A 25,965-nucleotide genomic window follows, 5' to 3' on the forward strand; every position below is an offset into this window, starting at 1 on the left:
CAGGGCAAACTAGTAAACGGTAGTCCAAATTTTTTTTAATTTTTAGCCACTTTATCAATCCAAATTCTTTTTATGTAATTGGGTAGCGTTAAAAAAGAATTGCTTTTCCCTCCTCAAGCAAAGTTTAAAAAAAACAATGCCCATTAGACTAGTGCAACCATGTTAGATCATGTCTTGAAATACCCAAGTCATTGACAATTTTAAATCATACCTGTGTATTCAAGTGCAAACTCTGCCACACTTCGACATTTAACTCGTGAGAAGATATTTCATTCTGATTCAAATGACACTTCTTCAAGCACTGAATTTGAACTTGTAACTGATGTTGTTTTTTCTTTTCCTCATACAATTCCATTACACACTTATTAACAGTAGCGTGATAATCCTTCTTCTTTGAACAAACACGACTGAACAAAAACTGTAGAACAACAGCAAAAAAAGAACGTTAGGTAGCTTATGTGAAAATAGGAGATCAGGTTCTTTAAGAATACTACTCAAACCTTTCTTGTTAAACATTTTAGGTAATGGTATTTATAAAGATGACTGATATTTTTTATTACCAGAACTTTCATTCTATCATTATTTTGCCTCCCTGCCTTCCTTCTCCCTCCGTTTCAAAGTAAATAAAAAAAACCACACAAAAACTATGTGTTTTACTATACTTCTGTTCATGATGACAGTAATTCTTTAAGTCCTTTTAATTTTTTCCTAATAATTGGAGTATGTTTCTCCACAGAACTATGGATTGAGGAAAGTCTGAATGACCACAGAAGTTATTAAACTTTTTGGTATTTTTACAAAATAAAGAGAAATCGCCAAGGCATCTTGCATATCTTCTTCAAGGAAATAGGTACTCAGATGACTGTAATTTGATTTACAAGCAGAACACTTCCCATCAATGAAAATGGATTAGTGCTGATGAAATACTACCATGGAAAACAGCTGCATTACAGTAAAAAAAAAAGAAAGAGGTTTGTTTATCTAAACAGTTCCAGTTTTTTAGATATGTTAGGGGTCTATTTTCTTTAAGACAAGCATTTATGAAATATCAAAGCCAGATCATATAGAATCCAAGCTGTTAATAGTGAGACTATCAAAAAAAAGAAACAAAGTAGTATGAATTATCCACATATTCAGCATTTTAGCTGGTACCTTTAGTTTGTTCAATAAGCTCTGGAGATGACCATTAATTCTCTCATTTTCCATTTGCAATCGATTGACTTCTTTACTCTGTTCCAATGAAAGCTGACTCAGCATTGCAGCTATCACTGCTTTCTGACAATCCAGTTCAGCTTTTAGATCAAGAGACATTGTAGAGAGACAGTCATACCTCTTCCTTATATCTGTGAATGTCTCAAGATGTTCCTAAATATAAATTAAGCAAATTAAGTCACAATAAGCAAAGAGTCATTAGTTATAAATAAGCTGAACGTCAGATTCCAGGTTAACCCCCACAGCACACATAAGGTTTTACAAAGGAACGAGAGTAAAGCAAGAGCTGAAATCTGTTCTATTGTCACAGATGACGATTGAAACAGTAAGCTGGGCCCTGAAATAAAATTTGTTGTCTATTCACAAGTTTACCACCCAGGCTGCTCTCAGAATAGTGCTCTTTGATCTTCTTGTGGAAAGATCATGAAATTGCTCCTAACACTCTACCTTCTGTCTTCCTTTGTGAAATGGACATGCTGCTTTCTTTCCTAGGAAAGCTTCCACCGTAAGTTTAAAGCAGTTAACAGGCTATGAAATGCAAATATGCTTCAAGGGACTATTGGTAAACTGCACCTCACAAATCACATACAGAACCTATATTACACCTTAAGGCAAATACAGGACAGCCCAAATTTACAGGCCATTACTATCTTCATTTTCAATTTTTAATGTAAAGAAAGAGGACTCACCAATTCCTTATACATTATACACAGAAGTAAGATTTAGGCTCCTGAATAAACAATATTAAAGCTTGACATGTATCCTTTAAAAAGTACAGTAGTTCACCTTAATTTTCAAGCTTTTTGCCACCAGGCTGTCATCATCCATCTGCTCTGCATTATCCAGTAAGTTCACTTGAACAGAAGCATCGTTCAGGTCTTTCTGCTTCAGTTTGTTTAGAGCACATTCCAGTTTCTCACTTGTTTCAATACACTACAATAAATGCATACATAATTAAGTAAGATTCAAGTATGTAAGTTATTACTGACTTAGGTATGTGGCTTGCAACACCAACCATCTCAGAACTTTTCTGCAATTCCATCTTGAGTTGGTCCCGCTCAGAACTGATGTCCTGGAGAAGTTTTTGTAGCTCATCTTTTTCTTGATTAATTGATGAGATTTGTTCTTCAAGTTGGAAAGAATGAGTAGCTCTTTCAGCCAATAACAGGTCTTTTTCACTTGATATGCTATTTAGCGTATCAGTTAACTGTTGAATCTGTAACATTGGAGGAACAACAAAAGAAATGAGCTGATCATAGTCTATAGACTCCACTACGAGGACTAAAATGATTTGTCTGTATTTGACACAAGACAATTTCCAGTAAGTCCAAAATTCACGCTAGCAGCATGAAAAGTTTAAAAATGATTTCAATGTTCTAATCTCTCAGAAGATTAAGAATAGCATTACACCCAGAGAACTCTAGCCAACTTTGGGTTGCACTAAAGCAAAGTGAAAACAAAACGCAGTCAACATAAATCCATATTATAAAAAACAGATGAAAAATTAACAGAAGATAAACACAATTGAATTGTCCATCTATCTGCTCCAACGATTTGAATACCAACACTAATTGTTTACCTAAAGCAATCCTTACTTACACTGTTATGTTATGTTGTCTACAGACAACATAAGTTTGACAGATGAAATGCAAAGTAAAAATTGCAAAAAAGACTGAGCTGGGAAGATCTAAGCAGCAGTACTTGCTGAATACCAGATACAGTTTGAAACTGTGCAAAGCTCCAAATATTCCAAACCCTCTTGGAATCGTACTGTCTACACAGTGATTTTTAAAGTCTGAATGAATACATAAATAACTACCACTGTATTTAAAATGGATGTGGATTTATGCACACTGTAGTGGAGCAGCCAACTTATCTGAGATGAGTTGAAAGTGCTGCTTCTAAATTTTACTTAAATCATTACAGAATCCTTTGTCACGTTCGTGCTTGTTATAGAACACAGAATGACATGCTGGCAGTTTAAAGTTAAATAGGAGTTGTCTTGACCAAGAATTTAGCTCAGTGATTAAAACATCAGAAAGCAGCACTGTAGAGTAACTAGATAAAAACCATAGACTCCCCACCTTATTTGTTAGGCTGTCCTGTAAGATCTCTGACCTCCTCTGAACCTTTAACAGATGTTCTTCCCGTTCTTCAGCTTTCATTTTCTCATCACTGAGGAGTTCTTGATGACATTTCAACTCCTTTTCAGTTTCAAGAATCTGAAATAAAATTAGACCAACAAATATTTTAAAAGTTGTGAGATATTATACAAATCTATTTCTAACACACCAAACTACTCTATTTCATAGGAGTTAAATACTTTGAAAAAAAAAAAAAAAATCACAAATTGCTTCAGTCTGAGCATAGAAAGTTACATATTACAGAATCACAAGGTTGGAAACAACCTGCAAGATCATCCAGTCCAACCACCCTCCCATTCCTATCAGTGCCACAAGCACTAAACCATCTCTCGTAGCTCCTCATCCAGGCGCCTCTTGAACACTACCAGGGACGGCGACTCCACCACCTCCCTGGGCAGCCATTCCAGTGCCTGACCACCCTTTGAGAGAAAAAGTTTCTCCTAATATCCAACCTAAACCTCCTCTGGTGTAACTTCTTGCCATTTCCTCGGGTCCTACTATTTGCCTGGGAGAAGAGGCCAGACCCTTCTGCACCCTTTTTGCATATTTATTTGAAAAGTTTATTCTAAGAAAAACCTGACAGAATATTGATAAGTCCTTAGCATTTAATGTAAAGAATTGTATCTAACATGCTTGGACTTGCTTTCTACAATTCTTGTTTCAGAGAAGAGGAACACAAAGGAGAAATGTGAACCTCATTCATATTGCTTTAATAACTGTCTAGAAATAATGACTTCACATGAGACAACTTTATCATGGGAATACTTATCGTGGGAATACTGTCAAAATAATTTAAAATTATTTTTGATTATTATAGGAGTAGCATTCCTTTCACAATCTCTAAATTTCAAGTTTCATAGCAATACAACTAACACTCAAAAAATACCTAAATTCAAATGAATCAGTAGCACCCTAGATTTGAATCATCTACAGATTGCTGATTCTGAATAAGAATTCCAGCTCAACACTAAACCAGACTATCACCTTCACTGTTGAATATCCAGAAGCAAAATAACAATGTAGAGAATTTGTCACTTTCAGTGTTAATTTCAGAATTCAACAAGATATACTGTAGCATTCAAAAAATATCACCAGAGTGTTTAGGTAATTCAACATATGCATTTGCTCATTCCTTTCTAAATGAAGTAGCCTCATAAGATTTTTGAAAGAGCTCATATATATCCTAAAATACAATTCCACAAGACAGAAATTGAAAAACACTGGTGAGCTTTAATTTGGATATATAATATCCATAAGAAACTTTTCCAAAACAGTTTCAAGAAACAGCCGATCTGCTCTCCAACATTTATAATTATTATACTTAAAGACAAAGCACCTTATTAATACTCTCCTGTAGATTAACTTCCAGTTTGTTCTTCTCAGCTTGAGCACATTCCAGCTTTTCCTGGAACTGATCTCTCTCCTGTGCCAACAAAGCACATTGTTTCCCCAGCTCTTGAAGTTTACTGTTTTCATACTCTGCCTTTTCTTTTATTTCTTCCAGCACCTGTTGCCTTTCTTTGGTTACTGAATTTAAGTCCTCATTCAACTTGTCTATCTACAAAGATATAAAAGACAAAAAAAAAAAAAACAAAAAACAAAACACAAAACAAACAAACAAACACAGTTTAGCAACTGTGGAATTTTTGCTAATAACTATTACCATAAGATCATCTATCAAAAAGTAAAATAGCCCAAGTTACTGTAGGTAGATACCTTTTCTTTCTCATTAACTCTTGAGGAGACAGTCGCTAAATTAGTTTTAAGAGGAGTTTATATTGCTGTACTTGCCTTTTCTTTCAGTTTGTTTATTTCCTCAGTCAGCTTTTCTTCAGTGTTTTGTAGTTTCTCTTCTCCTTCTGCCAGCATATTTTTCTGAATATCAGCTTGCTCTTTCTGATGCTTCAGTTCTTCCTGCAGACTTTCCATTTCTGTCAGAACTTCTGTCAACTTCAGAACAAAGTGTTACATAGCTGAATACCCAGTATGACTGTCTTAAACGTTGCTCATTTAGGTTAAGAGTGGTAAGACAAGGCATTTGAGTTTCTAGGAGAGAAGTATTTGAAACTGCAAATTCTTTTCCGAAATAATTATTTACCTCACTTCCATTTAGTTTCAGAACATAGCAGCTAAGTTTTTGTTAGCTGCATCTCAGGCCAAGTTTGTCTGAAATGATGCATCAAAGTAAACACATTTTCTAGGCAAATACTTGGAATACTGAATAAGCAGTATCCTGCTTTCAAAACAAGGAATCAAGACAGAGAAATGGAATCATTTTCTAAGTGATCAATTTGGAAAATCAATTTCAAATCAATTTTAGATCTGGATTTAGCTTTCTTTTTGTCAGCTCATTCTGAGTTGAAATTGTAGAAAACCTCAAACCCTTTGATTTTTGTAACCTTAGATTACTTTTTACTGTTCAGTGCCAAATGTGAAGCCACTGTAGGTTGGAAATGTAAGAGAAACTTGTAGAGCATTTATCCAGCAGGTGGAAAACTATGGTTAATCCAGAGTGGCACAGTGACCACAACAGCTGCAAAGGAAAATTAAGAGTGAAATTCCAAAATCCAGATTGGATTAGTAGAGTCAATTTTTAGTTTACTGCTGCTGAGAACAAATGAAGAGAGGGAGGGATACTGAGCAGCTAATAGCTACAGGACTGAAGGAATTGAGTGCTATAAAGTGTCTTTAAAACAATTATTTAAGAGATTTGATACGTACTTTCTCCTTGCTTTCCTGACAATCAGCCTTCAACTGGTCTTTTTCTGTTTTAGAGACCTCTACCATTTGCTGTAGCTCATCTTTCTCCACATTAAGTAAAGCTATTTTCTCAAGCTGCTGAGAGATCTGCTCATTCATTCTTCTTTCTATTTGTTCTTTTTCTGCCAGTAGTTTGCCATACTCAGAAGAGATGCGAGTCAGGTTCTCAGTTACTTCAGTAAGCTGAAAGAACAAATAGCTTATTAATATTGCTGATATGTCTATGGATGCTTGGAAAAAAAAAAACAGTAACTTTTTAATTTACGTCCCTTTTTTGTCTCAGTAGTCAGGTTGATGTAGGAAAAGTGTCAGTGGATCACATTTCAAAAGCTCCACCTACACATACGGGTTGTTATAAAAAAATTTTACAGAAGAAATATCCATCAGTTTACTAATGTTGCAAACAAATAACGTAACAATTTTACTGATATGTTAATCATGTGTCAGCATTTCTTATCTCATTAGAAAGCGTGTATGAAAACAAACCTACAGTTCATGATAATTCCAGAAAAACAACTCCACAGCAGATCTGTATGCTTGATAGAATCAAGCCTATTTTTTTTTTCTTAAAGCAACAATAGCTTCATATACAAAAATAAGCAGAAAAAAATAAAATTATAATAAGTGTAGCAAGTGAAAGAATGGGCTAAATTGCCCCCTAGTCACTTAGGTATCTTCAGAGTTACATAGCTGAAAGATAACATGTTAACTATAATAACGTTAAGAAGTGTAAGACTTAGAAAATAAGTTGAGGTCAAATAGCAGCACTGATGTTTAATATTTGATTCTTCAGCACCAACGCACATTTTGTTATAAAGGCTGTAGCTTACATATCAAATTGCAATTTGGTTATCTTTCCACTTCCTCTATTGTTACGGTCTTCTTTTACGAAGTAGATAAAAAAAGGGGAAAGCTTTAAGTTTTGTTAATACATTTATTGAAACCTTTCAAATATGAAGTCTGTAGAAGATAGAACTTCACCGAACTATATCTGACCTTCTGTTCCACTTCAGCTGTTGCCTTCAACGCCTCTTGAGCTTTCAAGAGTTGACTTTCTTTCTCTGAAATACTTTCTTTCAGATCCATAATGGTCTCTTGATGTTGTCTAATGGAGTTATGAGCACATTTCAATTCTTCCTGCACTTCTGAATTCTTTGGACACAAAACAGTTCAAGTAAATTAAAGCTTGAGCATCATTTCCAAAAATTATGACAGAAGTTTACTAAAGACTTTGCCTTAAAGGTATGGAACGGTTTTCATTACCATGCTAATTGCTTCCTGTATAGTGTTTCTCAAGTGGTCTCTCTCACTTTGGAGATTCTCCAGTTGCATTTTAAAATCATCATCTATTTCTGTCATAGTGCTCATTTCTTGACAATCATGCGATTTTGAAATAAGATCTGTTTGTTCCACTTTTTCAGATTCCCTGTTAAATTCAGTTGCCTTCACTTCCTCCATTTCATGCAGTTTCTTTTGTGTCTGGCTCAGCTCCTCTCTTAGATGAATTAATTCCTGCTCAACAGATTTTTCTCGAATCGCTGATTCCTATTTTACACAGGAATAAAAGTCATCACATTTTGAGAAGCAGTGATAAGAGAATTCTATCAGACCCTTGACAAACTATTTATGAAAAAAAACCCCACCTATGCTTTAAAGGAATTTGTAAATGGAAATTAACAGGATTTGACTGAATTCAGTATTTCAAATTTCTTGAAAAAAATACACACGCACAAACACACACACATACATATATATGTATTAAGATAAAATTCTATTTACAGGAAAAGTTTGTCATAGCTTGCTACTAATTGCCAAGATACAACTGATAGTATTGGTTGAATTGCCTCTTAGGTAAACAATACTGCTTGTGGTGTTTGATGGCCTGCAGTCAAATAGTAGGATCCTTCTCTGGTCTATTTAGTGAACTATTATCACTCAAAGTAAAGTTTAAACACGTATGCTTTGTATTACCAACTTAGCAGAATACTTACCAGAGTTCCTTCTCCATATTCTTCTTTTTTGAGATGTAAACTGTCCAGTTTATCCTGTAATGAATTCTTCTCTTGTGTAAGGGAAAATATTTGATCCTTTAGCACCTGAAGCTCATCACTTTTTCTATGGCTTTTATTCTCCGCAGCAAGCCTGTCTCTTTCTGATGTGACGTTTTTAAGTTCTTCTGTCATCTGTGATAACTACAAAATATGCAAAGATAACATCTCCAACAACTCAAAATGAAAACTAAAACACAGAAACTTTCATTTATTCAGCTATGGTATTTTTAAACAAATCTTTAACAAACTGTAACAAATCTGGGGAAAAAAATCCAACAGTCTTTGGCCTTTCTGTCACCTGTTTTAAATGCTAATTTTTCACAGTTTTTTCTCTAATACTGGTTATGTTTTATTTAGAAAATATCTGATAGGAAAAAGCCAAATAAGAAAAACTCACTCCATCTATTTCTATGCATTTGCTCTTTCAAAAACCATGCAAATACTAAGTTAACGTTAATTTATTGGGTCTTGCAGTGTAAGTCTACTATCATCTATTACAGATGGGCCTGCAAAAGGAACTGTTACTGAAGCTACTGCATAAGGTACAGCACTCTTCCTGGTCATTTGTACACAAGCTTGAAAAACATATCAGCTCCCTGTTACATGTTATGAACTCAGTTTCATTTACAGCCACGTACGAGACTTCTCACTGAGAACAAAATTCACAAACCATAAGCTCTGTTACTACTCTTGGGTACCTCTTATCTCTATTTGCCATCTAATTTCACCTGTCAAGTTGGTACCTATAGCACATACTAGTTAGGAAAAAGTTCATTGTACACTATCAGTTGTTGATCTCTGTAGAAATTCAAGCTATGAATGCCACTTTTTTGACTATTTTCTACCAAAGGTCTAGAAATTTAAGAGCAAGAAGAAGAGACTGTAATCAGACTGACAAGACTTGCTTTCACAGTATTGGGAAAGATGCTAGAAACATTTTAGTTTTGAATGATTACAAAACATCTTACCTGTATTTGAAGTTCATTAATAGTGTTCCCAAGCGTCTCCTTAGCACTCACAATTTGAGTCTCTTTTTCAGAAATAATTTTCTCCAGCTTCTTAACAGTTTCCTGGGATTTCTGGAGAGAACTCTGTGCATTTCTCAGTTCTTCATGTGCTAAAATGTTCTTTAGAATAAAGAAAATCCACAAGACAGAGATGCTATTTTTTGCCATATTAGTAGGTACTCCTCAAAAAACAAACAAAAAATCCACACCCAAACAAATAAAAACAAAATACCAAAGAAAATTCTCTCCCCTTATCCCCCATATATTTCAATATACAAGGGCTGCTCTGAAAGTAATGCCTCCTATTTTATTATGTTGGCTCGCACCAGAGGTGGATGTTGGAGTGGCAGTAGAGGTAGAAACTTCTCACCCATAAGCCATTACATTTTGTTGCTGTGTGACAGATGGCAACAGAGGAACAGTTTGACAAATTGGTGTTAGATGTGGAAGTGCATATGAAGCAAAGGTGTGTCATTTAATTCCTTCATGCAGGAAAAAAAAAAAAAAAAAAAAGCCATCCACTGACATTCACAGAGTCATTTGAATAGGAAAGGACCCTTTAAAGGTCACCTAAGCTGCCCCTCTTCAGCAGGGGAGTCAGGCACATCTCAATTAGGGTCAAGTCAAGCACACAGCCTGGCCCAGCCCAGCCCAACCTTGAATGTCTCCAAGGTTGGGGCAGTCCAACCTCTCTGGACAGCCTGCGCCAGTGCTGCCTCCACCACTTGTATTGCAAAAACTTTTTCCTTACATCCAATCTAGATCCCCTCTATTTCAGTTTGAAACCATTTTCCATGTTCTTGATGAGCTCATAATAAGCAAAGTCCACCCAAAGGAGCACACTTTGTCAAAAAAAAAAAAAAAAAAAAAAAAAAAAAAAGTCCACTTCAATAAAGTCAGAATCCCTACCATTGAAACAGTGTCCTTTATGTCTTCTTTGAGCTGGTCTGTCTCAGCTTGGAGAGATTCCTCTTTTTGTTTCAGGTGATCTCTTTCTTGAGTGAGATTTTTTATTTCTTCCCAGCATCCATTAAGCTGCTGAAGAACTGCCTGGATCTCCGAATCCTTGGTCTCCAATCTTGCTTCCACAATCTTTTCTTGTTCTTTTAATTGTTCCATTTCATTTAGCTTGTAATGAGCCTGAGCAAGCTCTTCTTTTACATGAAGATAATGTTTGTGTTCTGCTGTCTTTTCTTCCAATTCTTTCATTTTATTAGAGAGCTTTAATTTAAAAGGAAAGGGAATAAACACTTTCACTCTCATGTAAAACAGTATAATATGTACATGATTTCACAGACTCATCTGCTTAGACAAGCTAGACAATCCTTTCAGTCTTCAAAAGAGTAGGAATTTAATCATTTCATTAACCCTCCATTTATAATCTTGTCCACATCAATTATTAGTCTCCAGAACCTCCTTAGCAGGAAAATTCTTGCCAAAACACAAACATGAAATCGTATCCTGTCAAATCCATAGCTGAATATGACAGCCATATAGGTGCCAAAAGGCTTGTCAGAATTGCATGCAGCTTAGTTTTCCTTCTCATCCTGTATGAATTTTTACCCTATTTGCCAAGTAACGCAGTGATTCTCTGTGGTTTGAAAGATATTCAGTTTTCTTTCTTTTAAAAGAAAATCTCAACAGTTCACTGATGAGAAAGCTTTGTTCCTATAAATTCAGAAAGAATAGGCGATAGCTGCTTATTTAAAATATATTTGCATAATCATGAGTAAACTTAAGAATAAGAAAAAAAAGTACAGGAAAACACATATCCTTGAGTAGCTTATTTCTTTGCCTATGAAGAAAGAGGCCACTGAGATGCATAATACTGTGCATCTCAAATCTTATCCATCCAGCACAGTACAACTGATATCCACTGAAAGTAGAACTTCAGTTACAACACTATACCTTGAAAACTACTGCTTTATATTTTAAAAAGAAGTCACTTGGAGAATTCTTAGCATATGTCAAGAAAAGGAATATGACACCAACCTCTAATTTTACATAATCCAAAGCTGTTTTAGACTCCTCTGCATCTTTAGACAAATGTTCTATTTGAAGCTTCATTTGTTCATAGTTTTCTGACACAGCTAGGTATTTTTGTTCTAGTTCTTCATGGAGCTGTTTAAGCACTACATATTCCTGATTAGAGTTTATGTATTTAAGCTGTGCATCTGCTAGCTCTTCTTTTGATTTTTCAATTTCCTCAGTTAAAGAGTTAAGTTTAACTTCATTATCAGCTGCCGCAGAGAGCAGCTTTTCTCTTTCCAATTTTAGTAAGCTTAACTCCTCATGTTTTTCAGGAATCTGTCAGGAAAAAACAACAGCATTTAAGAGTCAATATTTGTTATAGCTGTATAATAAAAAATGTACTCATGCAGGCTTAAAAACAAATACAAGCAAATACAGAGTGCAGTACGTTGCTAGACTTCCAACACTTAATCCCAATAAAACAAAATCTAAATTCGTCAGGGAGAAGGAGGGGAAGACAAATCCTATTGCATTCAAAAACCATTAAAACTCTCCCCTCTAACTCTTAAGATGTTCTTAAAATATTTCCTGTCACTGTTTTGAGAATTGAACAAACATGGCAAGCTATGGCTCTTAAACTGATTGTGCTTTTGACATATCAACACTACTAGCAATACAGACTTTATAAAGGTTTTAACATCTACTTAACTTTTTTTTTTTTTTTTTTTTTTTTTAATAAGTAGAAGTAGGCCAATAGTAGGTTTTGGAACATTCTGCAAAATATTCATAATCAAGGTTTGTTCAAGATTACTTGTCCTAGACCATAAGTGCATATAAACTCTCCTGTATTTGCTACTGAGTATAACAAGTTTGCAAAGTCTTAGGAAGAATTTGTAGGAAGAAGTATACTAAAACTATGCCCTGCCAGGAAACAAGAAAGTCTGCTTGTAAATTCTGGAAAGTTTAAATTAAACCTTTTACTCTCCAACCAATGTTTCTACTCAGAAGCATTAAGATTTACTTTTACCCATCTAGATAAAAAAAGTCAGTTTTAGGATAGGTGTCGTGAACAAGGACGAAACACATATAGCTATCAAATGATGACCATGGTAAAAAAGCAAGCTTTGTACTAGAAATACTTCATTAGTTATAGCAGACTATAACTGAGCATACAACTCTTGATTTATTCCCGTGTAAATACCAAATGCCTGAGAAACAACAGCATAATGAACTTTGTAAAACCTTATTGTTTGATTTAAGATTTTTTACTGAAAACTATCCAATTGGCCTCCATTAATGTGTTATTAGTCAAATACAATATAAAAAGCACAAAAGAAAGACAAACTGCAGAATAGTTTGACTTTTGTTTACCTCTGTCTGCTGCATCTCAACAGTATTTGGTGGAGGCTGAAGTTCCGACAGCTCATTTATTTTTTTTTGTAGTAGTACATTCTCCTCCAATGCTTTTTCTAGTTCTGCTTTTAAGTCAGATGCCTTTTTTTCCAGGTCCAGAAGAGAAACCATATCTAAACAATCAACAAGTTTTAATTAATAAGAGTGCAAGAGAAGAAAAATAGGTTTTAATTTCAGCAGTTTCATATCATGCTCTGGATGTCAAGTCTACAAAGACTATTTTGTAATTTGTCAGCAATCAAAAGATGGAACTACTGCTTTGAATTTGGTCAGACTTGGTTAGACTGGCATTCAGTTTATTTCCACTTTCTCCCTGACATCCTTCATTAACTTGATTGTCGTGGGTGACATACAAAGCATTATAGAAATTGCAGTTTCACAAATATTTCAAGAAAGAGCACTCTGCATTAGCAATGTGCCATTAGTATCAGAGATTCCGATGTTTTATCTTGACAATAACTCCAGAGAGAAAAGAGCATCCCTACACCCCTCACCTCAAAAGGGGAAAAGGAAACGGGAGAGGAAAAAAAATAAAAATAAAAAAAAAAATCAACTTAAACAGAACAGTACCTTTTGGAATTTTACCCTCCATCAGTGAATTTAGTCTTGCGTTTTCTTGAAATACAGACTGCAACTCTTTCTGCAAGTCAGCTTGCATTTTTTTGTAGTTCGCCTTTCCTGCTTCTATTTGGCTTTGATAAAGTTGCACATCCTTTTGCATTTGCTTGTGATTATTTAAGAGTTCATTCTTCAGGAAAACAACACAACATGAAGTTCATACACAAAATACAAGTTCACTTGCTTAGCAGTTAATTATTAAATCTGACACATTTTGTGTTATTGATTGGAATAATTTTGGCCTGGTCTAATAGAATTTGCCACCATTAAACAACTTCATTTCTTTTAAAGTAATGTAATAAAATGTAAGATACATTTGAAGTCAGAACCATAGCCATTTTTCCTATTTCCTTTACTCCTTCAGAACTTAAAAGTCTCATCCCATTTTTCTAAATTGATAACTTACTAATCTGACCCTATTAAAATCAGACATTTACTCTCTTCTCTCATAAAAGACAAAAAATGAAGACCAGCTCCTGCATAACATCAGATTTATTTTTATCTTCTTCTTGAGGGTATGCTTTCCATGAGTTCCACAGTGAAAACATTACTTTGAGTGTTAAGTCACTTGTCTTTACAGATATCCTTCTCTAGTCTGGGAGCAAACATGGCCCAAACAGTATTCTGTACCACTACAAAAGCAGTTTAAAAAGTAATTACCATCCTCTCCTTCAATTCCAAATTTTCTGTTCTGAGAAAAGCAGATTCTTTTTTGGCATCCAAGGCTATGGTTTCACTATCTAAAAGGGATTTACTCAGCTGTTGAATTTCCTCAATTAGTTTATCAGAATCCCCCTGAAAGAGACAAAAACTCAAAAAATTAAGATGACCATAATAAAGCAAATGTGATTATTCAAATATGGTTAAATGTACAAGTGAGTCAGAATGTGGTACATTACTCCATCTAAAATGAACAGTAGCACAACACTGAGAGCTGGGATAAAGTACAGAATTTCCCATAGCTTTACTTCAGTGTACCTCTATAAAGTAAATTTCTTGCAGAATACTATAGTAATTTGCATTTTAAGCTTCATAAAATAATTAAAACCTGTTGGGCAGCAGATTTTCATCACATCAAGGCTATGCTTAAGCTTAACTCACTTCCAGAAAAGCAAAACTTAACCTAAGCAACCCAAGCAGAAAACTCATGCTTACCGCTAAAAGAGATGTCTCTTTTCTTTCCATTTCCACTTTCTGCAGTTGCTCCACACGATTTTGTAATATCTTTATTTTGTTCTCTTTCTCTTTTAGTTGTTCCAGTTTAGACTTCATTTCTGCCTAAAAAAAAAACAAAACAAAACAAAAAAAAACATGAAAAGAAGAAAGTAAAAAAAAATAATAATAATAATAAAAAAAAAACACAGTTCCCAGTTTGTTTGTTTTCCTGATAGGAATCTATAAGAATTCTTTTTACATAATAAGCATTATTAAGATGAGACATACCTTTCTCATAACTGGTAAGACTAACTAGAACCCAGTCAAGTCAGGGTCATCCGTACCAGATAGAAAAATCAAACCATGTTCTATACAAATCTTATTGCATGCAAGTTTATGAGACAGGCTCACCTCGAGTTCTTCATTGTAGGCTTCAGCATTTGAAACAATATTCTTTAGGTTGGTAATTTCATGCATTAGTTGTATCTGTGGAGCAAATTGAAGCAGAATTGCTGAGGATGTTAGAAAGCACCCACACCAATGGTTTAGTTGCCATCACCATGCAAATAAGCAAGGTCTGTATTATATATTTTTTTTCTATTAGTTAGCAAATCGTAGTTGCCACACTCTTTCAAATTAATAAATGAAAATCTCTATTTCAGCTTCACAGCAGTTAGAAATGATTCAAGTCTAATTTAATCTGCAACAGCTCAAGAAGCAATAGCAATGTGATCAAAGCAATTCATGCAGAAATCATACAGATACGGAACACCCAACTCTGGTCATGTTAAACAGTCTTTTCTGCACAGTGCAGATATTAATGATAATCTTATTGCTGACAAGCAAGAGATATCAAAATTAAGTGTAAGTAAAGCCATGAATGCATTCAAGTTGCATCCTGTGAAAGGAAGCACAAATAGAAGACCAGATATAGAAGCACTTTTAAAGTGAAAGAGCTCTTCTCCTGCTCTTTGTTAGAAAAGCTTAAAAATTAGCACTCTTCTTTGAGTATTTCTGTATTGTTACAAGTATAGAAAAAAGAAAATCTAATCTGTAATTTTTAAGTCAGAGTCTGATTTTTACATTCTGTCCACTTTAAACCCTAGGCTCATTCTTTCTACTGCTGAATGCTGCTTGTATCACCACCTCTTGCGAATCAACATCAAAGTAGCATTCTGTAGACTAAACTCTAGAAAACATTTCAGTAAAGAGAATACTAATCTATCTGTACTTCTGTGCACTTTACCTCATGATCTCTTTGTGTTTGTTTTTCCAGTGCTTCAAATTCATCCATTTCTATCTTTTCCTCCAGTTTCTCCTTCATTTCATTTATTTCTGATTTCAGTTGTTCATTTTCTAATACTAACTTATTAAAGTTTGCTTGCAAAATATTGATTTCATTTACAGCAATATCCTGAAGAAAGAAACACAGCAAGCTTTAGAAAAGGTTATTGGAATTTTCCATCTTATTTCAATGCAAATACAGGACAGGCTTACCTTTTCTGCTGCTAAAGTTTCACAGAGTTGCACAGATTCTTCAAAGTCTCTCCGAGTCTAGAAAAAGAATTGCTTTCAGTTAACTGATTGACAAGATCAAGCAAATTTATTATAACCCTTGTTGCTTTTCACTGCCAGAGCTACTTAAATACCAAAGCTCTCTAGCTCATTCACTACTAGAACATACCACAACTCCATGGAGATGACCGTGATACTTTCTTAATAAGAAATTATAATTATTAAAGATATATAACAGAATATTGATGCTGTACAGATGAGTAAGGCTGTCTTACTGAGAACCATACAACGCATATAGACTGTGTTAAGTGTTGTAGTTTAACCCAGCAGTCAGCTATAAACACAATGAAGTTGTTCACTTGCTTTCCCCTCCCAGTGGGATAGAGTAGAGAATCAAACAAAAACAAAGAAGTGGAACTTGTGGGCTGAGATAAACTATTTACTGAGATATAAAAGGAAGAAAAAAGAAGAGCAGTAATAGTAACAGAGATAATAACACATTCACAAAACAAGCAATGCACAAGCAATTGCTCACCACCCAGCAACTGACGTCCAGTCAATAAAGCAGTGGGGAGCCAGTAGCCCCCCAACTCCCATGTTTTTAAACTTTTTCCACATGATATCAAGTGGTTTGGAATACCTCTTTAGCCAGCTACAGTCAGCTTTCCTGGTTCTGCCTCCTCCAAGCTCCCCATGCCCCTTAGCTCCCCTTGCTAATAGGGCAGCACAAGAAGTTATGTCCTTGGCTCTTCACAGCCACTGCTCAACAACTAAAACATCCCTGTATTATCAACACAGTTTTTCTCCCAAAGCCAAAACATTTCAGACACCATGGAGAAAGAACTCTGTCCAAGCTGAAACCAGGACAGTAAGATAAAATGAAGATGTTATGATGTTACCCAGTTCATGTCCGGTCCATCAATCCATTCTGTATCTTGAATTTGATCAGAAGCAGTAAAATATTCATTGTCTCGTTCAGAACTCTCTGTTAACAGAGCTGAAAAGGAAGATGCATCAAAAAATACTGAACGGCAATAAGTTTTTAATTGGGAATCAAGAATTTTCTTATCAAAGGTCTCATCACACTGGAAATAATGATTCAATGACACAGATATAACACACAGTAGGACTTCTAAGTCTCATGATTTTCTTTTATGAAAGTGAACAGCACTTTAATCCAGTCCCTGTGCTTACACTGAACACCTATCACAAGTTAATGAAGATTAAAAAAATCCAGAATATATACTTATATACAGATGAGAAAAAGTATCTAATGGTCAAGAGGAAGGCCAAGTAACAGCATTCTGCAATATTTGAAGACACATCTTTCCCATAAGAAAGATTTAAAGCAACTTGACAAATGAATGGGTAATAAGGCCGTACAAAGATGCAATTCAGTATCAATAGTGCCCAGTTATTTTCTCATCTTCATTTCAGCTTTCTTTATTCCTTGATCTAGGTCCTCTAGTAAGTCCTTCAATTAGAGTTTAATCTTTGAGTAATGACTTTTCTATATCTGCTAACGTGTTGAGTTTTACTCCTTATCTTCCTCCCCCCCTAGTTTTTCCAAGAGAACACCACATATTTTAAGATTTTCTTACAAGCAAATACATTTGCTTAACAGAACAAATGAGAAAAATCTCCCTTATGCTCTTAGAGGTGACTTTACTTCCTTAGAGAAGCTAAGCTATGCTTACGAAGTTATCTGACAGATTTCCTACAAATTATTTCACCTAGGATGACAAAACTAAAGCTTCCAAAGTTTCCATTTTTAAAAACGAAACAGTTTTATTTCCATTGCAATAACTATCTGCATTATTGCAGCTGAACCCACTCCACTTCCAGGCAGTAGTCTTCGCTCACAAACAAATGTAATTGCCTTTGAAAGCAAAGTCAGTGCTTTCTGAGTTCACAGAACAGTTTGAATAGCATAGTGTCAATTAAATGTATTATTAGCAAGTGAAATGGATTTTTAATTTAGATTTATAAAATAAAGATTGTTCTTCATTTTCAAGTCTCCATTTCAGCGCTGCTTTACAGAATTCTCTGCACAAAAAAAAAATGGTACTTACAGTCCTCTGCCTCTGGTAGTGACGACAGAGACATTTTCATTTTTTTTGTTGTGGTTAGTGTTGTTTTTTCAAAATCTTTAAAATAGTCCACATTTTCCTGGTTTATTTTACCAGGAGCCCATGTAACTCTCCTTCTTCTCTTAGCCTTTAAAGGGGAGAAAAACAAAAGAATTCACAGAAAGTAAAATTGAATCACTAAATGGAGATTAGTCTACTGTTCCAACAGTCCTGCATCCTAACCAGCTGCTTATTTTTTCTACAGTTTCTTTAAAATTGAACTACAGCTTGACAGTTTGAAAGCAAAGCTTTTTGCTGCCTGTTCACTGCAAAGCAGTATTGAAGACTCATTGAAGACAGCATTGAAGTATTAGAAATTTACTCCTTCAAAATACATGTGAAAATTGCCTAGACTATCATTTATACTTATATTAAAAGCAAAGGTTAAGGACTGCTAAACTGAAGCTTTTTTCATTTTCACTATAATTCTGTGCATTTGTATTAATTTTTGACAAGTATTTCAGAATTAAAGAAAGATCTAGGAAGTCTGTGCTTACTTTAGCATTCTGTTTCGAGGAAAATGAGGCAGAAGTCACCAGCATCTCAGTTAAGTTTCGTATCCTATCCTCCTGCACTTTCTGAAGAGAATTCTTTTCTTTCAACAGGTGAGCCAGCTGATCTTTTTCCATTGCATGAATCTGAGTCTTCATAGACACCTTCCATAGAAACAATAATAAAATTTAATGGTGTTAAGTGCATCACCTGAAACAGTAGTTTATAAAGAATTACCAGGATTGAGAAGTAACAGCACGTACATATATTCCTTTAAGTCTAAAAGAGTTGTCTCTAATCTTTGACAAAAACTGACAACAGTCTACAGTTTCTCAGGAGACTTAGTATTTGAGAGGTTAAAATAGCAAAACAAGTCAGCTACAGACTCTAAAGACCTAAAAATTCATTATTAAAAAAAATTCTTTCAAATGTAACAGTTTTAGGATGACCTTTTGTATAATTGATGAATATACAGGTGCTATAAGTAAGAAATACACAAGAGAATTTGGCTAAGCAGATTATTGCACCAAAAAGAATAGATGAAGGGCTTACCCTTATCCTGGACTTGCTAGAAAACTCCAAAAGGAGGGATCTCCAGAAGAGATCCTTCCCCACTGGCAGTCAGCTCTTAAATGGGTCTAGGAGAGGTGCAGCCAGGCTCCACCCCTTCCGGCAGCACAGCTGAATTGCCCTCACCTGTGCTCCCAGGGCTGACTCATTGCTTGCCTCAGGTAATCAGTCAGAGGATCAGGCCTTGATTCAGCAGTTCCCATACAACTTTCCACAGCGGCAGAAGCCCAAAACTCTTCAACTACAACTGTTAAATAACATGCTTCTCTAATGTATGTTAGGTCTTAAAACTTTAGGTATTGATAATTCATTCTGTGGTAAAGAGACTGTGTTGCAGTAGCTAGCTATTTGACAACCTAATCATAAGTCGTGATATGTAGATATTTGTTAATACTCATGTGATTTTCCAACAAATATTTCTATGTTTAATGTAAATACTTTCTTGACTACTCAGTATCTCAAAATAGAACAAGCAAATCCTTAGGTAGCAGTTTTTACTGCAAACTAATTTTTTAGGGAAAAACACTGACATTTTTAAGATGTTCGTCTGGCTTCTCTCAGTCCCAAAAAATAAAGTATCTTTGGATGAGTTATGTAATCAAAACAATATGTGCCGAATTGTGATTATTTTTTTTCCCCATGCTTTATATTTTACAATCTAGTCTCTTACAACACTTGCAAGATTCTCATCAGCAAAATACTATCTTTTTTGGGCAAAGTTGAACTTGAGCTTGGTGTTTGGTGGGAAGTCGCTACTGTCCACTTCCAAAATGGATGTTCAGCCTATATGTGATATAGATGTTGCCAGTGATCTTACACAGTTGCAGCTTATTGCAGCTTTGGCTGAACATCAAGTAGAACAGGGGAAACAAAACTTCATTTGGAACTTTTAATTGTAATACGCGATTTAATTGGTCTCGATTCTAGAAAAATGTTTTAGAATAGATACCAGTACACATGAGTAAAAGCACATACATTTTACAGACACTGTACACTACATGCTCTGTGTATGCTACACTTTATATATACACACTATAAAAAGAAACATAAATGTGTATATATACACACGTGTATATTTTTATATATATATATATTATAATAAATGCACTAAAATTCATACTTCCTCCAGTTGCTTTTTCAAATCTAGAATTTCTTTGCGATATCTCTTCAGCAGGGCATCATCATCAAGCACTTCATTGACTTTTGGAGTGTTCTTCATTCTTTTGGCTGTATTGGCAAACTGGAAGAGCAACCATATTCTCTCATATACAATAGTTAAATAAATCAAAAGTGTAATTCTCTCATTTTTCCCCAAAAGAGTTCAAAAAAATAGTTGACTGATAAAGAAAAAACGCATTTAACCAAAATTACATCTACTGATTTTAAATTAATATAAAGCTCATCACTAGGTTCAATTACTCTCTGTTCTTGTAGAAGCTGTCCAAAATTATTTATGATATTAAAGACTTGCAGTTCTGTTTGCAAAAGGAAAACAAGAGAAAACAGAATTTATCTACTGCCACTGAGGCAGGAGAGAAAGATTTGTTTCTGCTAAAAGGCTTCAAGCTAGCCAGTCTAGCATAAGAAAGTGAATGGGAAGAGACACAGAGTACAGACTAGATGCACTTCGTGCCCCAAGTGAACAGGGGGCCTTTTGAAGATTCAAGCAACTGAACACCCCCATCCACTACATTTTTCCCCCAAGCCATCAGTATTTAGTCTAGTCAGGATAATGCTTAAAAACAGGCAAAAACGTTTACCTGGAGCGTGCTGAGTGTCTCATCAAAAGAAACAGGAGTTACTGTGCAAATAATAACTGTCTTCGCATTTCCTCCAAGGGAGTTCTGCAAAATTCGAGTCAGCTTGCTGTCTCTGTAATTTATGAAACTGGAAGGAAAGTGAGAATAAAGAAAATGAAGAAATATGATATTACTATACAGAAAAGCAAATACATGTTCTAAAAGTGACAGATCATTTGAAAGAGTAATCAATCCCAAATATAATTTTAATAAATTAGAGTTCTTTACGTATGATCTATTAATGATTGATGTCTAACACAGGTATGTCAACAGAACAGCTTACCCGGATGGGTCATCACAAAGTTTTTTGATAACTTGTCCCAGAATGAACAAGCTCCGGTTTATATTGCAGCCTTCCTTCAGTCGGACGCCTAGGCATTACACAGTGCTTTAGTTGAAAAACAACAACTACACATTTTCAGCAAGTTTTTCTGTAGCATTATTCTGAGAGGGACAGTGCCAAAGTTAAATAACAAGTACCACACCACACAGTGACCCACGAGTAGCCAGCATTAAGTTCTCTAGAATAGTCAAGATGAATTGAAGTAGTCATCTATGAGAAATCAGCATTAGTAATCTTTAATCTGTAGGCAGGGCCATAGAAACATAAACTGTTTGCAAAGTTCCTATCATATTTAGACAGAATCATATTTTGATGATACTGGCATATATATATACATATATATATATATATATATACACACACACACACACACACATATATATATACACACACACTAGCATATACAAAAACATCTAGTAGAATCTAAATATAACAAACCAGGTTTCGATACAGCTTCCTGGTTAGTTATTCTTTACTAAGAGAGAATGTTAACCTGTGTTATTCTCATAATACTTTTTATTTTAATTTAAAAAAAGAGTTACAGGCATTTTTGTGCTTCATGCTGTCATTTAAATTAAGCTTGATTGTTAACAGAGCCATTTAGTTTACAGCTCTGAATTTAATAGTCCCTATAAGCTTCTAAGGATTTCTTTACTGCAAAATATTAATCTTCACTCTTTTAGTCCAATCTATTACCATTGCTGGATCTGCTACTCTAGAAAAGCCATATTAGTACTGAATTGTTCACCCTGTATGGTATTTCCAGTATTTCCCTGTGCAGATCCTGCCTGCCAAGTAGAATAGATAGTATTTATAAATAACAGCACATACATCATTTCCTCTCCATCATAGGCTCTAATTAAAGGTTAGATAACAGAAATGGTCATCAGAAGAGCATCATCTAACACTCACCCTCAGATCCTGTTTGACTAGCTCTTTCACTACCTGCCAGATCTACCAAATTCTGCAAATAAAATGTATCATAGGTTAGTTCTAGGTGCAATTTACTCTAACGATTTTCTTACGTCTATGAATTCTTAGCACAGACTTAAACTAAAATTACTCTTCAGAAGAAACAAACACACACTAAGTGCTCTTATCACTGGAAATAATCTGCAGCTCCATAAAACATCAACCACCACTTTCAGTGTGCTTAACAATACAAAACAAGATTGTGTGAATTCTATTAATGCTACTCCGAATGCTATTTCATCCTTGCAGTGCAGCTTCCCCTACCTTGCTAAAAGGCAAAGATCATTTCTCAATACAGAGGTGTTAAATACAAATTCAAGCCTTAAGAAGCTGAATCAGTTGTCTTTCTCCTTCACTGCCATTCTGAGGATAGTGAAAGTAGAAATTAGAGGTCAGAAGAAAAAACTTCACTCTGAATATGGTTCAAAATTGACTACAACTTCATAGCATCCCACAAGGACTTGGCTGAGCAAGTAGTCATCGATTTTAATGGCTTCTGTTTCAGAAGTGTAAAGTACTGTACTAACTTCATCAAGCAGTAGTAGAACAAAAAGGCCAGAGTCGTCTCTTCTCCACTTCCCCCCGTTAATAGAGGCTATTACACAATCATATGCAACAGCAATACAGGAGATGGAGTGGTGGAAGCATAGGTTCACTAGCAATAAAGAGATGGGAAAAAAAGCGGGCAATAGCTCATTCAGATATTACACATAAGAATTCCTTTGGTGGGAGGATATCCTCCGATAACACACATGGAATCTCCCTCTACACAGATGAGAAACACGACACACACATAAGAAATGTTTGATAGAAATTAACAACAAGACATGCTAATAATGTCATTATAAAATAACATTCTTCTCACATACAAACTGCAACTGTAAGCTCTCTACTTAAATACCAATTTAACAACATCTTACCAAATGGGACACCATCACTGCTCCATCACAGTTTGCATTTGCAGGATCACTCCGTTCTCTGCTTTCAATTATCTAGAAAAAGAGGGAAACAATAAGTTACTGTCATTTAAAGTAATAAAAAACCCAGCATTCTCATAGTGAAATTTTTACCATTCTGAAGATGGTGTGAGAACGGCTGCTGTGTTCGTTCATTTTTGTTTCTCCGTAGTGGCGATTTTCTGTCAAAAACCAATATTGAAATACTTCTGTTTATATTCAAAAAAACTGATTTCTGAATAAGATTTTGAAGAGACATCCATGATTCTATGCAATTTAATGCTTTTCTAGAATATCAGCTGGCTTTGGCTAAACAACTTACTTTCTCCTTTCCTGATCCATTCCATAACTTGTTCGGGAGAAACAACCACCTCTTCAATCAGGTCTTCGACATATGTATTTCTCTTAAAAAACACAAACAATGACAACAACGACAAAAAAACCAGTAATAAATAATTTACTGAACTCTAAAATTCACATAACTTAGACTCATTATTGTACTTTTAAAAGTTAACAACTTGAATGACTTTTTTCTTTAATTTTCCTTTGAACGCAAGAAATGAAAATTTAGACTTACATTAGAACTATTACTTTAAAAGGAGGAAAAAAATATCTAAAAAGCATCCCAAAAATTAAATTAGTAAGGGAAATTCCCTAAGAAAAGGTACAGAAAAATATTTACCTTAATGTTACAAGGTCATAATCGTACAGTTAATAAAAATGAATTCTCCCCAGACTCCAAAAACATTGATCAGTTTAGGTGATCAAAATAAATAAGCAAATAAATAAATAAACATCCAGTTTGTTTGCTGCAAAGCTTAGCATAGAGAAACAAAGGATAGCATTTATGTAATTTATTTTTTCCCTATTGTTTATCTTCCCAAATACGTTCTATGATTTTATCTAATGATTACAAGTAGAATAAAAGTGTTTTGATTTTGTAGATCATATAGCGATGCTATTAAAGCAATTCTGTGTATCTTTTTGAAGACTTCTATAACATTGAGATAGGGAATCAATATAATTTCTGTAGTTCCACTAATCAGACAACTCTCAAGTATTCACTATTTTTATTAAATAAAAATATGTTCTCTTGGAAAGCTTAAAGAATAAGTCTATATTTATGAACATGTATTCAGCTAAGCCAGCAACAAGAAGCTCAGCTTCACTGTTGTTATTCTATTACATCAACTGCCCTTCTGCTAACTTTGAAGACAGTTACACAGTTTGATATGGAAACTTTTTTTTTTTTTTTTTTTTTTTTTTTTACTAGATGCCTCTGAAAGCTTTTTTCCCCCCCAGTACCTGCAAATACAAGTGCTATGCTACATAACAATCCCTCACATTAACATTGCATCTACTTACATTAACATCTTCACGAATTCCTAGAGGCTTTTTTTTCCTTATATTGCAAAGCAAATCTGTGATGGTCTCGTTGTAGATTTCCATGTAGGAAACTCTTAATAAGAATTCTCTATCCGGAATCTAATGATCACAGGAAGAAAAAAATAAAAATCAAATCAGCCTACAGAATGAATAGATTTTAATGCAAGTATTCTAAACTCAAAGTTATGTACTTGGATATCATTTCACAAACTTACTTCCACTATATCCTTTCCACACAAGCATCTACAAATACAGATCTCTTCCAAGCTGCATTAACAATGTATCATCTTCAGTAAGCTATAAAAGCAAGTTTTCACACAGCTCTAAGGAAGCATGGCAATCAATCTCTCACTTAAGTTATCCTTTCCATATTAAATCCACTAACATTTATGCTCTCTTCTTTCTGCGTACCTTGACGTCACTCTCTTATTACTTGGATTTTCTTTGCTGCTGCTGCTTCTTTCACTACCTCCACTAGAGGTAGTGAAAAACTCCATCCTAGAACACTAGGATGAAGGCTGCACAGTGGATTACAGCACCATGGAAGGTTTTCTTGGCTTAGAGTCTATTTTTGTTGATTCTAAAATACTCTGCACCTCACAGGAACAGATGACATATCACATAACTGATACAATAACCTGAGACCCTCAAGGCAGAAGTATTCTGCAAACGATGCTCTAATTTATACCTTCTCCTTACACCTAATTACATTGCAGAATTTAGGCCCTTGGGGTGCTGCATTAGTTGCACAGAAGTTTTCCCAATACACAAGCGATGACGTAATACACAGTCATTAATCTGAAGATATGCTATATAATACACCAATCCAGCTGGATTTCACGCATGTCTGTACAGATGATAATTACACTAATGTTGGACAAAAGCCAGATATATCAAAGCTACTGCTCTTTCTCAGAAGGACCAACAGAGTTGCACACTTGAAGTTCAGTGTTCAGGATAGCCGTCTCTAGTGGATTCAGATTATCAAGAAAACTTAAGCAACAGTTTCATAATATGAAGTCAGTTTCTTGCACACTGTTTCTGACATTCTCTTATCAGTCTGCTGTTCCATTCCCCAGCACAGAGGGCTTCAGCATCTTATGTTTATATGGCACAGTCCTAGGGAATTCTTTCTAGTATGGTTCCAGCCCATGTTCTACCAAAATTCACAGACTAGGAACTATTAAAATTGGCCAATCTGCCTGTGATTCTTTTGAACACCTGAAATAAGTAAATTCTTTTTCATATTCTTCATGCTTTAAAAAAAATCAAGTCCGTCATATTGCTAATTTTTGGAGAAAGTTTTAAAATAGCAGAATAAATAACAAAGTTCCACATTACCTCGTCTATGCTGGTAATTCAAGTTTAGTGAGAACTGTTTTGTTATTGATGTGATTCCAGCTACGATGTTATTTTTAACTAATCACATCTCTGCAAGCTCAGCAAAACAACTGCAACATAGAGCCCAAATA

The 25,965-nt window shown here is 34.8% G+C and overlaps 1 protein-coding gene across 1 annotated transcript in view; it reads right to left on the bottom strand.

Moving 5' to 3' along the window:
* CENPE (centromere protein E) overlaps positions 1 to 25,965 on the bottom strand; it is a gene marked incomplete at both ends in the record, with an annotated part of 36,500 nt that overhangs the window by 8,386 nt on the left and 2,149 nt on the right. The window contains 32 exons of the mRNA XM_079535044.1: positions 212 to 418; positions 1,153 to 1,365; positions 1,999 to 2,145; positions 2,228 to 2,428; positions 3,297 to 3,434; positions 4,693 to 4,910; positions 5,144 to 5,306; positions 6,078 to 6,299; positions 7,113 to 7,268; positions 7,380 to 7,661; positions 8,108 to 8,308; positions 9,136 to 9,294; positions 10,084 to 10,395; positions 11,167 to 11,481; positions 12,517 to 12,671; positions 13,129 to 13,306; positions 13,837 to 13,971; positions 14,332 to 14,454; positions 14,743 to 14,817; positions 15,578 to 15,745; positions 15,829 to 15,885; positions 16,746 to 16,843; positions 17,919 to 18,063; positions 18,473 to 18,631; positions 20,158 to 20,277; positions 20,798 to 20,924; positions 21,120 to 21,207; positions 22,092 to 22,143; positions 23,072 to 23,143; positions 23,222 to 23,289; positions 23,430 to 23,511; positions 24,473 to 24,592. Of these exons, the coding sequence (XP_079391170.1) occupies positions 212 to 418; positions 1,153 to 1,365; positions 1,999 to 2,145; positions 2,228 to 2,428; positions 3,297 to 3,434; positions 4,693 to 4,910; positions 5,144 to 5,306; positions 6,078 to 6,299; positions 7,113 to 7,268; positions 7,380 to 7,661; positions 8,108 to 8,308; positions 9,136 to 9,294; positions 10,084 to 10,395; positions 11,167 to 11,481; positions 12,517 to 12,671; positions 13,129 to 13,306; positions 13,837 to 13,971; positions 14,332 to 14,454; positions 14,743 to 14,817; positions 15,578 to 15,745; positions 15,829 to 15,885; positions 16,746 to 16,843; positions 17,919 to 18,063; positions 18,473 to 18,631; positions 20,158 to 20,277; positions 20,798 to 20,924; positions 21,120 to 21,207; positions 22,092 to 22,143; positions 23,072 to 23,143; positions 23,222 to 23,289; positions 23,430 to 23,511; positions 24,473 to 24,592 (4,956 nt within the window). The remainder of the gene's footprint in view (positions 1 to 211; positions 419 to 1,152; positions 1,366 to 1,998; positions 2,146 to 2,227; positions 2,429 to 3,296; positions 3,435 to 4,692; positions 4,911 to 5,143; positions 5,307 to 6,077; positions 6,300 to 7,112; positions 7,269 to 7,379; positions 7,662 to 8,107; positions 8,309 to 9,135; positions 9,295 to 10,083; positions 10,396 to 11,166; positions 11,482 to 12,516; positions 12,672 to 13,128; positions 13,307 to 13,836; positions 13,972 to 14,331; positions 14,455 to 14,742; positions 14,818 to 15,577; positions 15,746 to 15,828; positions 15,886 to 16,745; positions 16,844 to 17,918; positions 18,064 to 18,472; positions 18,632 to 20,157; positions 20,278 to 20,797; positions 20,925 to 21,119; positions 21,208 to 22,091; positions 22,144 to 23,071; positions 23,144 to 23,221; positions 23,290 to 23,429; positions 23,512 to 24,472; positions 24,593 to 25,965) is intronic.

Source organism: Tetrao urogallus, assembly GCF_951394365.1.
Source record: "Tetrao urogallus genome assembly, chromosome: 4".
Taxonomy (NCBI): Eukaryota; Metazoa; Chordata; class Aves; order Galliformes; family Phasianidae; genus Tetrao; species Tetrao urogallus.